This window comes from Cyprinodon tularosa, unplaced genomic scaffold (assembly GCF_016077235.1).
Source record: "Cyprinodon tularosa strain WSP-4 unplaced genomic scaffold, ASM1607723v1 ctg9, whole genome shotgun sequence".
Taxonomy (NCBI): Eukaryota; Metazoa; Chordata; class Actinopteri; order Cyprinodontiformes; family Cyprinodontidae; genus Cyprinodon; species Cyprinodon tularosa.
In genome coordinates, this window is record NW_024039673.1 from 2,336,035 (window position 1) to 2,350,818 (window position 14,784).

General features: G+C 37.3%; 1 protein-coding gene across 1 annotated transcript; it reads left to right on the plus strand.

Moving 5' to 3' along the window:
- Positions 1-1,449: 1,449 nt before the first annotated feature.
- Positions 1,450-10,670, plus strand: puraa (purine-rich element binding protein Aa). Its single transcript, XM_038274009.1, has 2 exons — positions 1,450-1,597; positions 5,649-10,670. The coding sequence occupies exon 2, from the start codon at positions 5,729-5,731 to the stop codon at positions 6,581-6,583; it is 855 nt and encodes a 284-aa protein (XP_038129937.1). The 5' UTR covers positions 1,450-1,597; positions 5,649-5,728; the 3' UTR covers positions 6,584-10,670.
- Positions 10,671-14,784: the final 4,114 nt, after the last annotated feature.

Below are 14,784 nucleotides of genomic sequence, written 5' to 3' on the forward strand. Positions count from 1 at the left end.
GGAAGCATGAAGTGCTCTAAAACTTCCTGGTATGTGGCTGCGTTGACCCTGGACCTCAGAAAACACAATGGACCAACACCAGCAGATGACATGGCACCCCAAACCATCACTGACTGTGGAAACTTTACACTGGACTTCAAGCAACGTGGATGAAGTGCCTCTCTTCTTTTCCTCCAGACTCTGGGACCTTGATTTCCAAAGGAAATGCAAAATTTACTTTCATCAGAGAACATGACTTTGGACCACTCACCAGCAGTCCAGTCCTGTTTCTCTTTAGCCCAGGCAAGACGCTTCTGACGCTGTCTGTGGTTCAAGAGTGGCTGTCTGTGGTTCAAGAGTGGCTTGACACAAGGAATGCGACAGCAGAAACCCATGTCTTTCATACGTCTGTGTGTGGTGGTTCTTGAAGCACTCACTCCAGCTGCAGTCCACTCTTTGTGAATCTCCCCCACATTTTTGAATGGGTTTTGTTTCACAATCCTCTCCAGGGTGCGGTTATCTCTCTTGCTTGTACACTTTTTTCGACCACATCTTTTCCTTCCCTTCGCCTCTCTATTAATGTGCTTGGACACTGAGCTCTGTGAACAGCCAGCCTCTTTAGCGATGACCTTTTGTGTCTTGCCCTCCTTGTGCAAGGTGTCGATGGTCGTCTTTTGGACAACTGTCAAGTCAGCAGTCTTCCCCATGATTGTGTAGCCTATAGAACTAGACTGAAAGACCATTTAAAGGCTTTTGCAGGTGGTTTGAGTTAATTAGCTGATTAGAGTGTGGCACCAGGGGCCATCAATTTTGAACCTTTTCACAATATTCTAATTTTCTGAATCAAAATTAAACAAAATAAACATCTGAAATATATGAGTTTGTATGTAATGTATGAATATAATATACAAGTTTCACTTTTTAAATGGAATTACTGAAATCAATCTACTTTTTCATGATATTCTAATTTTATGACCAGCACCTGTAGGACTAAATTGTGACAAGCTCTTTTTAATGCTTCTTTTATTTGACAAAGACAAAGTGTTTTTATATCTGTTTTATGTATTGATTTATCTCTCTCAATTTTTTTTTCAAGATTTGTGAACATGCTGTTTTGCTTAATGTATGCACTTTACAAAGAAATGTATTAGGGAGTTTAACTGAGCTACATTAGCTATTGTTCTAATTTATTCTAATTAAATGAAGTTTTTTAAAATTACAGGTTTAAGACAAAATTACATGGTTAAAACATTTTGTTTTTATAATCGTTTCTTATTTACTTCTAGATACAGTAGGGTTGTCAAACGTATCACATCACCACCTGAAAGGAAAGCCTGCAATACCTCCCTTCCACCGGGTGGGGGTGCCCGTGCACCCCTTGCGTGTTGACATCAGCGGCACAACGTGCGGCGCTAAACTTGTGCGTGTTGCGCTCACTGTGCCACGAATCGCCGTTTCTGGTCCATCTTGTGAAGCAAGCAGAAGCGGTGTCGTTTGTTGCTAAAGCAGGAGACATTCAAGCTTCTGTCCTTTGCTTCTAACCCTCGTCTCTTCTTCTTCGGCGCGCTGTAGAGGCTGTTAGAGGCTCTCAGCCTCAAAGACTGTGCTGGAGGGAAAGGTAAGGTTATAGCAGGGAATCCAGGAACTGGGAACCACACTCTGCGTCTACATGTCATTCGAGGTTATTACAGCCGTCCTGTCGAGGTTTCCAGACCTACATACAAGCATATGACACAGCTCTGCAGGGTTGCCAGAGGATGACATCCAACATATGCTCTTGGATCTGATTGGGAACAGCTACGGAGCCGTCATCTGGAGCGGCGCCACGCAGTGCTGGGATGTAGGGCAAACTTTAGGAGCAGATTACGGGTGTGGATGGGGGGGCAGATGATAAATCAGCAGGCACATAGAAATAAAAAAAATATTAATAAAAAGATAGAGAGATAAGTGTAGGTTCTATAGATCAAACATACTATTTATGAATCTAAAATGATATTCAAGTTCGTTATATCCGTGCCTAGTTTAGGTACAGAGAACGAAAAAAAGCGCTGCAGGCATATTTATAAAACTGAGCTCGGGAAACAGACGTTTTCTTACTATTTTCCTTGCCACTACATTCCTGAATGTCACAATAGTATTGTTAAAAATAAAAAAAAATATCAAATATTTCAAATAAAAAGAAAATAATAATAAAATTGCCTAAATGCGGTTGGCCTACATCCTTTTCAAGCAAAATAATTTTTTATTAATCTTAACAAAAGTTTTATTTGGCTTTAATTCATTCTGCGCCTGCTTTATGGTTCATCCTCTTAACTTAGGGGTTGTTTTAGTATTCAAAATAAAATGTGATTTGTTGTCTTCCGCACGTATAAGTAAATAATAGAAATATGAAATACATGATCTATTCGTGTGGTTTAAAAATGTAAAGGTTTGACAAATGATGTCAAAATCAAGATATCTTAAATAAGACGGGTGAAAGCAGGCCTCCAACTATATCTCGCATGTGAAGAATAACATCTCGATTTTTTTTTTATTTTAACATATCATTATATTTGATTTATTTATTTAGTAATTTAGATTTAAAATAATATAAACAAAATGTCACAATTTAAGATATCTATAAGAGTTTTTGATGCTGTCAATATCAATCTGATTTACGTTTAAAGGTATTTTTTACTTTGCGTATTTTTGTTTTATCTTTTTTTTTTTAAGAAAAAGTTTTTCAGAAATATTTGGATCTAAAATTATAAATAATAAGGTACAAATCTGAACATTTAGCAGTACAATCTGACTTTTAGATGCAATCTCTTCTTTTTAACAGAATACTATACATTTTGGATTATATGAAAATATTTCTGCAAATGTGTAACTTACAGTAACAATTAGATGAGAAATAAGGGACAATTGACATATAAATCAATGTTTGGCCAAGGATAATTTATTTTTGGTGTATATCTTTTTCTATTTTTTTATTTTTTCGTTTTTACAGTGTCTGTGCTTGCATAATTCATTCGACTATTATTGAGTTTAATAAATCAGCTATATCATCTATTTTTTAGTTTTAGAATTGTATTTCATTTGGAATTTAAATTTGTGTAATTTGTCTAATGTGTTTAAGACTTAACTATTTAGAATCATCTGATTAAATTAAGCTAGAAAAAAAATAGGTTTACTGAAAAGAAAGTTTTTTTTTTTTTTTCATAATTTTGATAATGGTATTAAATCGGCTAAAAAAGATTGTTTTTTTTTTTATTTAAAAATGATTCCACTTTCATTATTCATTATTACGTACATTTTTTATATATGATTTAGATTTTTGTGCTTTTTAAGCTTAACCTTTGCTTAATTGTCAACTGTATTAACTGTCAAGTTTGCGCATGAAGAAGTGGAGTGGAACTGCTTTAATAACATAATTAGGATCAGCAGAACTGCCAATTTCTCAGTGCTGCGCAGAAGATGCGTCAACAATTATGAGTTTAAACAACATACTGAATGCGTCTTACACTGGCAGCAGCCTTAATTTAAAGCTCAATAAAACCTGGCCATGAGTTGACCTCTTATTGTGGCGATATGTTTGTAGCCTAACCGCAGGGCATGGAGTGTCACTCAAACGCTATTTAGGAAGAAAAATCCACCACCTGAATAGGAACTGTGGAAAAATCCTAGAAAATTGGCCAGGAAGGAAATGGCTCGTAATAAATCGGCCAAAAAGCGAGCAGAGAGAGGCCTCAGAGCGCTGATTAATATTGGGCCCTGTAAAAACGGGACTTTTTCACATGGTGCCTGCAAATATCCAAGGTGATCAGGTAACGGTGGCTGTAAAGTAAATTTAATCAAATAATTACGTAAGGTTTTTTTTTTTAAGTATGCGCTGTCATTCATGCGTCCTGTAGGGCAGGCATCCCCAAACTCGGTCCTCGAGGCCCGCTGTCCTGCAGGTTTTAGAGGTTTCCCTGCCTTAGCACAGCTGATTATAATGATTGCAGTAGACCAAAAGCCTGTTAATCAGCTTTCAATTAAAATCAGCTGTGCTGGAGCAAGGAAACCTCTAAAACCTACAGGACAGCGGACCTCGAGGACCGAGGTTGGGGATGCCTGCTGTAGGGGACATAATGAACGCACCTAATCACAGAAGTCTGTCTGGTGTTTCACATTTGTTTTGATATATATATTTTTTTATACTTTTTTTTTTTTTTTACACTTGGGGTATATTTTAATAAATTACTTTGTTTATGTTAACTTTATTGAGAAAATGTGTGAAGAGTTTATTTTCAAGAGGATTGTTTTCTATTTCTATTACCATTTAAGGGAAGTGTGTAAAGTTTTTTCCCCCCAGCCATCCAGATCACTTTTAGTTGTAAAATTTACGAGGGTATAATCCTTGTAACAATAAAAAGATTAATCAGCCAAATATGACAGGTTTTGTAAAATGTTCACGTAAGGTTGTTAATTATTAGTTGGGATATTGTATAATGCTACCAGGCATTATACAATATATATGAAATACTATACTATCATATATATATATATATATATATATATATATATATATATATATATATATATATATATATATATATATATATATATATATATATATATATATATATATATATATATATATAAACCAAGTTAGGGTCTTTCCATAAAGGAAAAGTACCTGCCTTTCCATTAAGTGTTATGAAAAATCGAAACTGATTTTAATTCTTTGTAATGGCCTTATGTTCCTCCCCCACTTCGGTGTTACAAGTGTCAGAGATATGGTCACATTGCTGCAGTGTGCAGAGGCAAACAGAGATGTTTTAAATGTGGAGGGGAGCACAAAATACAAGAATGTGGTGAAAATACTCAGATTAAATGCTGTAATTGTGGTGGAGAGCACAGAGCAACATATGGAGGGTGTGAAGTTAGGAAGAAAGCAGTTGAGGTTCAAAAAGTGAAATCAACAAACAATCTAAGTTATGCTGAGGCGTTAAAGAAGGTTCAGGAAAAGCAAAAGGAAACTGTGAGTAACATCCAAGAATTAAGGCGAGAACCAGAGCAGCATGCCAGGGTTTTTAACCCTGTTGACTTTGACAAACTTGTTTTGTTTGTGGCTTATGTTATTAACTGCACAGACCAGGTTAAACATAAAAATGAGAAAATCAAAATCATTGTTAAAGGAGCTGAAAAATTCTTGGGGATGAGGAATATGTCGTTGGATCAAGTTATACAAAAACTTGAGGCAGATGGCAATAAACCAAAGTAAGAGTGATATAAAAATCGATATGAGTATAATAGAAGTTAAAAGTTTTTAAAAGAAAGATAGGAGAAGATTGGCAAAAACAGTGGGAAGAAGATTTAAAGGAAGATTACTTTTTCGTTATTTATTGGCTACAGGTTTAGTCAAAAGAATTTAGTTTTTTTTTTTTTTTTTTTTTTTTTTTTTGAGCATGTCTGTCTTGATCCACACTCATTACTGGTTGGTGGCGGTAATGCACCTCTTAATTGTTTGCCAACCGCCATAAAACAAGAAGAAGAAGAATTCTTTGTAATTCTTCAGTTTCGTTTCACTTGTATCAAAAATGTTGCTCCCCACATCAGGGAAACAACGGGAGATGGAGAGAACAGCAGGAGCCTTCGAGCTGCATTAATACCCCCTCCCTCTCGTTTCCTCGCTCTCTGTGTAGATCTCGCGAGAGCTCCAAGCACGGGCTCAGCTGGCCGTGGCTTTGCTGCAGTCGGAGGGAGAAGGCAGGCAGGCGGCAATATGGCGGACAGAGACAGTGGAAGTGAGCAGGGAGGAGCGGCCACGGGCCCAGGCTTCGGCTCCATGCACTTAGCGGCAGGAGGGGCGGGCTCGGCTTCCGGGCTCCAGCACGAGACGCAGGAGCTGGCGTCAAAGCGGGTCGACATCCAGAACAAGCGCTTCTATTTGGACGTAAAGCAGAACGCAAAGGGCCGCTTCTTGAAGATAGCCGAAGTCGGGGCCGGCGGAAACAAGAGCCGCCTCACTCTCTCCATGTCCGTGGCTGTCGAGTTCCGAGACTACTTGGGGGACTTCATCGAGCACTACGCCCAGCTAGGACCGAGCAACCCGGGGATGGTACAGGACGAGCCCAGGCGGGCGCTAAAAAGTGAGTTCCTGGTCCGAGAAAATCGGAAATATTACATGGATCTGAAAGAGAACCAGAGAGGACGGTTTCTACGGATCAGACAGACCGTTAACCGGGGGCCCGGGTTGGGATCCACGCAAGGCCAGACGATCGCTCTGCCCGCCCAGGGACTTATTGAGTTCCGCGACGCTCTGGCTAAACTTATTGACGATTACGGTCTGGAGGACGAGCCGGCGGAGCTGCCCGAAGGCTCGTCGTTGACTGTGGACAATAAGCGGTTTTTCTTCGACGTTGGGTCCAATAAGTACGGTGTCTTTATGAGGGTGAGCGAGGTGAAGCCCACCTACCGCAACTCTATCACGGTGCCCTACAAAGTGTGGTCCAAATTCGGGAACACTTTCTGTAAATATGCCGAGGAGATGAAGAAGATCCAGGAGAAGCAGCGGGAGAAAAGGGCATGCGAGCTGCAACAGGAGGAGATGCAGGCGGACGATGGAGATGAGGATTGATAATGGAGGAAAACATGCAAGATTAATGAAAATAACCACAGAATTAAAGTTCAAACTCTACTGTATAAAGGAAGGATCTAAAGATTTTAACTGTCAAAGTTTAACTCCAAGGGAGCATCACTCAGTATAAGAAAACCTCCACAACCTGACAGTTATGACATGTTGTCACTCATCGCTGGATGTTACCCCACTTATCACCATTAATACAGTAACAGGCTGCTAAACAAAGTAATAACATTATATTCGAACATTGATTCCTACTTGATAATATTGAACGGAGTGTTTATTTCCCTTATTAACAGAACTTTTGTACCAGTTAAAGCTATTGTTAAAAAGGTGTTTGCAATGTTCAAATAGAAAAAGAGGGGAGGGGGGGTTACTTTACATGTGAGCTAATGACTTCAGCACAAATCCGATATTTTGATCTTTCAAAAAAGAATCCAAATCTTTATTTAAACAACAAAAAAAGTGATCACATGTACTTGCCATTACCTTTACCTGTGAGTAGAGATGTGTTTACACATAAATCATTTATGAGGGCTAGGCTTGCTATGGAAAGTGGTTAGATGTCATGCAGTACATAAAAAGGAATATAGAGGCATTTTCATGAAATGAAATAAGTGCTATATTTGTTGTGCAATATGCATTTGAGATGAATTAATTATATTAAACTGGTCAACAGTTGTTGACATGGCCGTTGCTAGAGGCATTCAAAGAAATATAGATATCGTAATTCTTTTTGTTTTATATTGTTGCCATGCCGATGGATATATTATAGACTACCTTTCTGTCTTATCATTGATGCAATGTGTTAACTTAAAAAAAGGTACTAAGTGTTTTTGATGGAGGAAATGCAATGAGAACATGTAGCAATTTGCCCCAGTTGAAAAAATTAAGACACACACAAGAGGTTTAAGTGGCTCAATTCAATGCAGACGAGGGTTACGTGAAAATAGAGATGCACCGATCAGCATGATGATTTCCTTTAAAATGAGAGGCCCAATTTTTTTTACATTTGACTTATGAGCTATAATGCATGAAGAAAGGGTCACAAATTAAAAGTATTACATTAATATTTTTTATGTTTTCATCGACATTCAAAAAATTGCAACAAATTACGCGCTATAGCTAAGAAAGGCTGATGGTTCTCAGTTTTTATACATTTTTGAGTAGAAATTGTTTTTCTTCACATTATTTGACCTGCAGATCAACTATTGGAGCTCATGAAGACCAAATCAGGGTGCATCTGTATCCATAACAGATTATTTTTTGTTTCCTTTTTAGTTATAAATGGAGACGCACCAATAGACTTTGCTTAACCCTGTATATGTTAGTTTTTTTTTCTTTCTTGTTTTCCAAAAATCTAAATATTTGCCGCAAGTTATTTAATTGACATGTAGGTGTTAAATCTAACTCCAATGAAGAAATACAAATTACCATTTGTGCCTTGAAGCGTATTGCTCTAATAATTGCAAAGTATACCTTTTATTTTATTTATTTTTTTTGGACAAAAAAAAATAATGGGCCTTTTTTATTTTGAGCCGTTATTCTTTGGATAAATTGCTGGATTTTTTTTTTTTTTATCCTCTTCAGATCAGAGCTAATCCATCAAAATCTGTCTGCTTGGTGCATCTCTACTCTAAAAAGCCACTATTGTCATCAGTTACAAATGAATTGCAGCACGGATCAGAATTCTCTGACAAACATTCATGGTTTTAATTTATAACTTCTATAATATTGCATCATTTAAAAACCATAGGATATTGAAAGTTCATATTTGTAGTTTATGGTCGGACTCTGCCGTTAGTTGGCAGGACATATATGTGAATTATTCTTAGGCATTTAATGTTTAATGAAGAAAAAAATATATATTTAGTTTTTGCCATTCCCTATTAGCAGTTTTAGGGGATATCATCTGATTAAATAATTGGTGCATCTCTACCTGAAACAGCAGCATTTTGTGATATTCAGTCATAAAAGTCTAAATGGTGCCAAGGAGTGCTCTTGCTGCATGTTAACCTGCACTAGATGAGATTTCATCGGTCTCCTGAAATATCGCTTCAGGACCTTTTCTTCTCTGATGTAGGAGAGGAATATGTCTCAGAAAGGAGATTGTAAATGGTAACAGAATGGAGTTGGTGGCTCTACAAGTTAAATCCTGAGCGGTTATTTTGGGAGCATGCTGCAGCTTAATTTAAGATTTGTAAGCCCAAATATCTGTCTGGGGAATGAGGGCAGTCTGATCTAATTGTATATACTTGGGCTGCCAGTTGGTAAAAAGACTGGTTCTGAAACCAGTTCAGTCGCATCTCATAGATGTTTGATAGCAGTTTTATAAACTCTTGTCAGTAAGTTCCAGAGAAACTGGCAACAATCAGAATATTTCAGATTTACCTCATCAACGAATCAAACGATTGCTCCCGCCTTCCAATTGACTGGAAACCAGCAAAACTAGACTTTCCTTGACAACCTTACTACCAGGAGCCTCTGGTTTAAGCCTAAACGACACCTGTATGGGGAGCATCCTCTTCAGCATATAAAACAACCTGGTGCCTTACACACTCCGCATGCTTACACGCTGGCCTGGTGCTTTGGATCGCAGTTTTGGCTTTTCTTTCTCACGCTTCTTTTTTTTTTTTTTTTTTTTTTTCCAGTTTTGTGTCTCGGCCCCCTTGTGTGCTAGCGCACGACTCGTGGTGCTAAAAGGGTTTGCTACAAACCCTGGGGAGCAGATTCTTAACTCTTTTTCTGCTGCCTTCCTTTCTTCCCTATAACTCCATTGCTTCCCCTTTTAGCCATCCAGGTATCGGCCTACATGTAAACATGGAAGGGGGTGGTCACCTAGATGCAAGACGATGCAGAGGATCAGGCTAATGTCTCGTTGAGCGAGAGCTAAATATTTGGAGAAAAAAAACAAAGATCGTGATGGAAGGACCCCCCCCCCACACACACTTGAATCACTAATTTTGATCTAAAATAGCTGTGTGGCAGTAAATGGGAAGTAGCGAAACAATTTTTCATTTTCTAGAATTTAAACAGAACTACCTTTTCAGCATTATTCCACTTTATTTGTCATTTTTGAATGTTTTTGCCCATAAAAGATGCATCTATTTTTATTTTTCCTGTGCAACATTTCATCACTGTGTGCAATATCGTATGTGCCAACGGTGGCAATATATGTGTATCAATTAAATATATTAATATAATTTTAAAAAAAGCATGTGACTAGGTTCCATGTCTATTTCTCATGAAGGAGTCGTACGCTTTTATTTGCACTCGAAGCTCTATCCTGAAAAGATAAAAAATTATAGCAGAAACCAAGGGTGTTTGCCGCCTGTTGGGTCAAGCCGTTCACACGTACTTTAACTTGAAACATCATCACTGCAATGTGCCCCTCTTTTAGAAACGGGTCGAATCGACCCTGTGGGTTCTAGAAGGTAGACTTTAAACATCCAAATGTAGGTATTGTTTTTTTTTTTGATTAAATGGGGAAAAAAGAAGAAATCTCCATTTTTAGCTTTATGCTAAGAAAAGGTGCTTCAGTCCAATCCTCATTCAGATGTAAGGTTAACTGTCTTCAGTGGTTGTTGTGTGTAGCACTTTGCTTTTCCCAGGTTAATGAAATGCCTGACCAATACTTGTTTAAAAACGATCTCAACAAAGAATGTCATTCTCTCTTATGTTGCCTCCTTTTTTTCTCTTTTTAGATGATATATATATATAAATATATATGATTTGCTCATGTGATGCATTAAATATAATTTATGTACATTTGACAAAATAAAAAAACATTTAATTATCCCGGTGAGGGAGAAAATCTACATTCAAAATATATGTTCTTCATGTTTGGTTTCCTGTGCAGGAGGGAGTGACGGGCAAGAAAAAAAAAGTTTATTTTTGATGTAGTGTTGTCTACTATGTCTGAATCTGCGTTTGCAATGATACTAATTACTAAAGCTTAATTTTACAGCCTCCAACATGCAAACATTTCAACTATTTAATGACTTGTGTCTTCTTGGAAAATTTCAAAGTACTGTATATGTAATAAATGCCAGGCTGTAAAATAAAGCATTACTTTGTTCTCTAATCATTGTGTTCTTTTGCAACTATCGCATATCAGAAGTTAACTTTTTAACCCCTTCATTTATCATACAAGCATTTGCAGTAAATTATGCAGTGTATGTATGTATATATATATACCGGTGTATATATATATATGTGTATATATATATATGTGTATATATATATATATATATATATATATATATATATATACAGTCAAAAGTTCTGGCCCCCCTATTAATCTTTTCTTTTTTTTGTCTAAATATTTTGGTATTTGCAACAGCTATTTCAGTTTGATATATCTACTAACTGATGGACACAGTAATATTTAAGTATTGAAGTGAGGTTGATTGAACTAACAGAAAATGTGAAACATGCATTAAAACAAAACTTGACAGGTGACAAGATTTCGGTGCCCTAAACATTTTATTGATTTGAATACCCTTAACTAATATTCACTGACTTACTGAAACACAAAATTGGTTTGGTAACTTAATTAAGATTTGAACTTCATAGCCAGGCCTATCCAGTCATGAGAAAATGGATTTAAGGTGCCAGTTGCAAGATGTTCTCCTGTTTGAATCGATGAAGATTTATCATGGGCACCTCAAAACAACTCTCAAATGATCTGAAAACAAAGATTGTTCAACATAGTCATTCAGGGGAAGGATACGAAAAGTTGTCTCAGAGATTTATACTGTCAGTTTCCACTGTGAGGAACATAGTAAGGAAATGGAAGATCACAGGGACAGTTCTTGTTAAGCCCAGAAGTGGCAGGCCAAGAACAATAGAGAGGCAGAGAAGAAGAATGTTGAGAATGATCAAGGACAATCCACAGACCACCTCCAAAGACATGCAGCATCATCTTGCTGCAGATGGTGTCACTGTACATCGTTCAACAATTCAGCGCACTTTGCACCAGGAGAAGCTGTATGGGAGAGTGATGCGACAGAAGCCTTTTCTGCAAGAACACCACAAACAGAATCACTTGAGGTATGCAAAAGGCAATTTGGACAAACCAGCTTAATTTTGGAATAAGTTCATGTGGAATGATGAAACAAAGATTGAGTTATTTTGAGGGGCAAAAAACACAGCCTTCCAAGAAAAACACGTTTACCCAATCAAAATTTTCGAACATCATGCTTTGGGGCTGCGTTGTCAACGCTGACACTGGGAATCTTTGTAAAGTTGAGGGTTGCATGGATTCCACTCGATATGAGCAGATTCTTGAGAATAATGATCAAGAATCAGAAAGTTGAAGTTACGCCGGGGATGGATATTTCAGTAAGACGATCCAAAACAAAGCTCCAAATTTACTCAGGCATTCATGCAGAGGAACAATTACAATGTTCTGGAATGGCCATCCAAATCTCTAGACCTGAATATTATTGAACATCAGTGGGATGATCTGAAGCAGGCTGTCCATGCTCGGCGACCATCAAACATAACTGAACTGGAATTGTTTTGCAAAGATGAATGTTAAATCGCTCCATCCAGGATCCAGGAACTTATTAAAAGCTACAGGAAGAGACTAGAAGCTGTTGTTTTTGCAAAAAGGAGGATCTACTAAATATTAATGTCTCTTTTTTTGCTGAGGTGCCCATATTGTTGCACTTTTCAGTTTTTGTTTTAATGCATACTGCACATTTTCTGTTAGTCCAATAAACCTCAATACGGAAATATAACTGTGTCCATGAGTTATTGGATATATCATACTGAAATAGCTGTTGCAAATACCCAAACATTTAGAAATAAAAATAATAAAGATTAATAGGGGTACCCAGACTTTTTCATATGACTGTATGTAGAATTTTAAAAACGTAAAAGAGTATATTCCCCTTTACAGATTTTAATTTCTTACTTTTTGTTGTTTTAAATAAAACTTAATATTTATAATTTATATAATCAAAGATAATCCTTTGATAACAATCCAAATTGTATATGGAAAAAATAATTTTTCACTAAGGTTACACACAGGTTACAACTGTCATCAAGCATTTGTGAATGATAGTTGTGAATGTTTGTTGATTTATAATTTTGTGGCAAATTGTTGAGCGGTTCGTTTCAGTTCAGTTTATAAAGCTCCAATTCACAGCTGGTACAGGATTAACCTAAATCAAATCATACAGCTGGTTCTAAAGTTCTATATCTCAGGAAATCCACCAGATTGCATCGAGTCATTGACTTTGCAGAAAACAACTGCGTGAGCATGTAGTCACAGTAGACGGTCACTCATATTGTCTTTGAATTTGCAGCAGTCCATCATAGCTGGAGGAACAGTGAAGAGGAAACTCCCCTTTAGAAGAAAGAAACCTCCAGCAGAACCAGACTGCAGCTGACTGGGAGTCGGAGCACAGAAGCACTGATCCAGGAATGTTTACTGCTTCACTGGGAAAAACTTAATAAAAGCACTGGTTGGTTGCAGTAAAAGCTCAGTCACTTGGAGAGAAACTTAGATACACCCCAGATAAACAGAACAAACTGTATCATCTCGTATTATGAAGGGTTCTTTTATCTTTGCAACACATTGGATTGCATTAGAGCTGGCCACTTCGTCAAATGGGGTGTAAGTCCATTGATTTATTGATTGATTGACTTTATTGATCTCACAGTGGAGAAATTTAATCGTTACATCAGCTCAAATAGTCAAAGGAGAAGAATGTGCCAAAGGTGTATGGATATATATATATACAGTGCATCTACATAATACAGCTTTTTTACTTTTTTTCCCAAACCCCAAACTATAGTTTTTCTGATCTGTATTGAAGCTGAAGGTCATCAGCTGTTAGATAGACTTTTCCAATGTTTTCTTGGCTCAGTCGGCTTGTGCAAGTTTTCCAGGTCCTTAAGCATCAAAGCAGCCTCATATCTTTATACTACCACCACCATATCTGAATGTTGGTAGGCTTCTTTATCTTTGAAATGTTTTGCTTTGACTTCATGCATACCTGCCAGGGGTTGAGCTAGATGGGGGTCCAGGGGTGGCCATGGCCACCCTTACCCAATCATTGGCCACCCCTACAATTTTTTCCCCCTCTAATACAGATCGTGGCAGTAGTAATACTCTTAAGTGGAATATTCAAAACATAAAATTTTTTTTTGGTTAATTATACACATCAATATACCAACATCGAACGGGAGCTGCCAGCTTCTGAGCCAGCCAGGCTACCCCAGGGGCGGAGCTAGATGGGGGGCCAGGGGTGGCCATGGCCACCCTTTGCCAATCATTGACCACCCCTGTGGCCACCCCTACCATTTTCTTCCCCTCTAATACAGATGGTGGCAACAGTAATACTCTCAAATGGAATATTCAAAACATTTACGTTTTTCATATATTAACAATTACTTGACAAAAACGCTGTGGTCCATGATGCACATCAATATACTAACTTTAAAGATAAATACAGATGCCATGCTCTTTTCAGAACTAGATTTTGCGTTATATGCTCTAAAGAGAAAACGTGTCTCTGCAAGTCATCTGGGAGTCTTCAGTGAAATCATAGATAAATAACAATTTTAATAAAAACTTATCAATTAATCAATTTAGATTAGTTCTTGTAAATATCAATTTTATTGATACAAGTAGGTAAGTAATGACGACGGAAAAGATTAATTCCCCAGATCTCAAAATTGAAAGAATTTTATCCACTATACCTTTTATTTAGAAAGCACGGATGTTTAAATATATGCATCTACTTGTTAGCAAAGGCTGTAGGAAAGTATAGTTTGTCTTTATTTGAAAAATATGGATGTTTTGCACGTTAATTTTACTGTTAGAACAGTGTCGATTGACCCAGAGGTTCAGCCACTCCTCTGTGTTCATTGGTTATTGCCTGGCCACCATCATAAAAAGGTTCTGGCTACGCCGCTGATACCTGCTAAAAAACATTTCCTCTTTTCTCTTGATTCCACGCAGTATATATGTATGTATGTATATATATATTTATTTATTTATTTATTTATTTATTTTTAAATATATATATATACACTATATTGCCAAAAGTATTTGCTCACCTGCCTTGACTCACATATGAGCTTAAGTGACATCCCGTTCCTAATCCATAGGGTTCAATATGACGTCGGTCCACCCTTTGCAGCTAGAACAGATTCAACTCTTCTGGGAAGGCTGTCCACAAGGT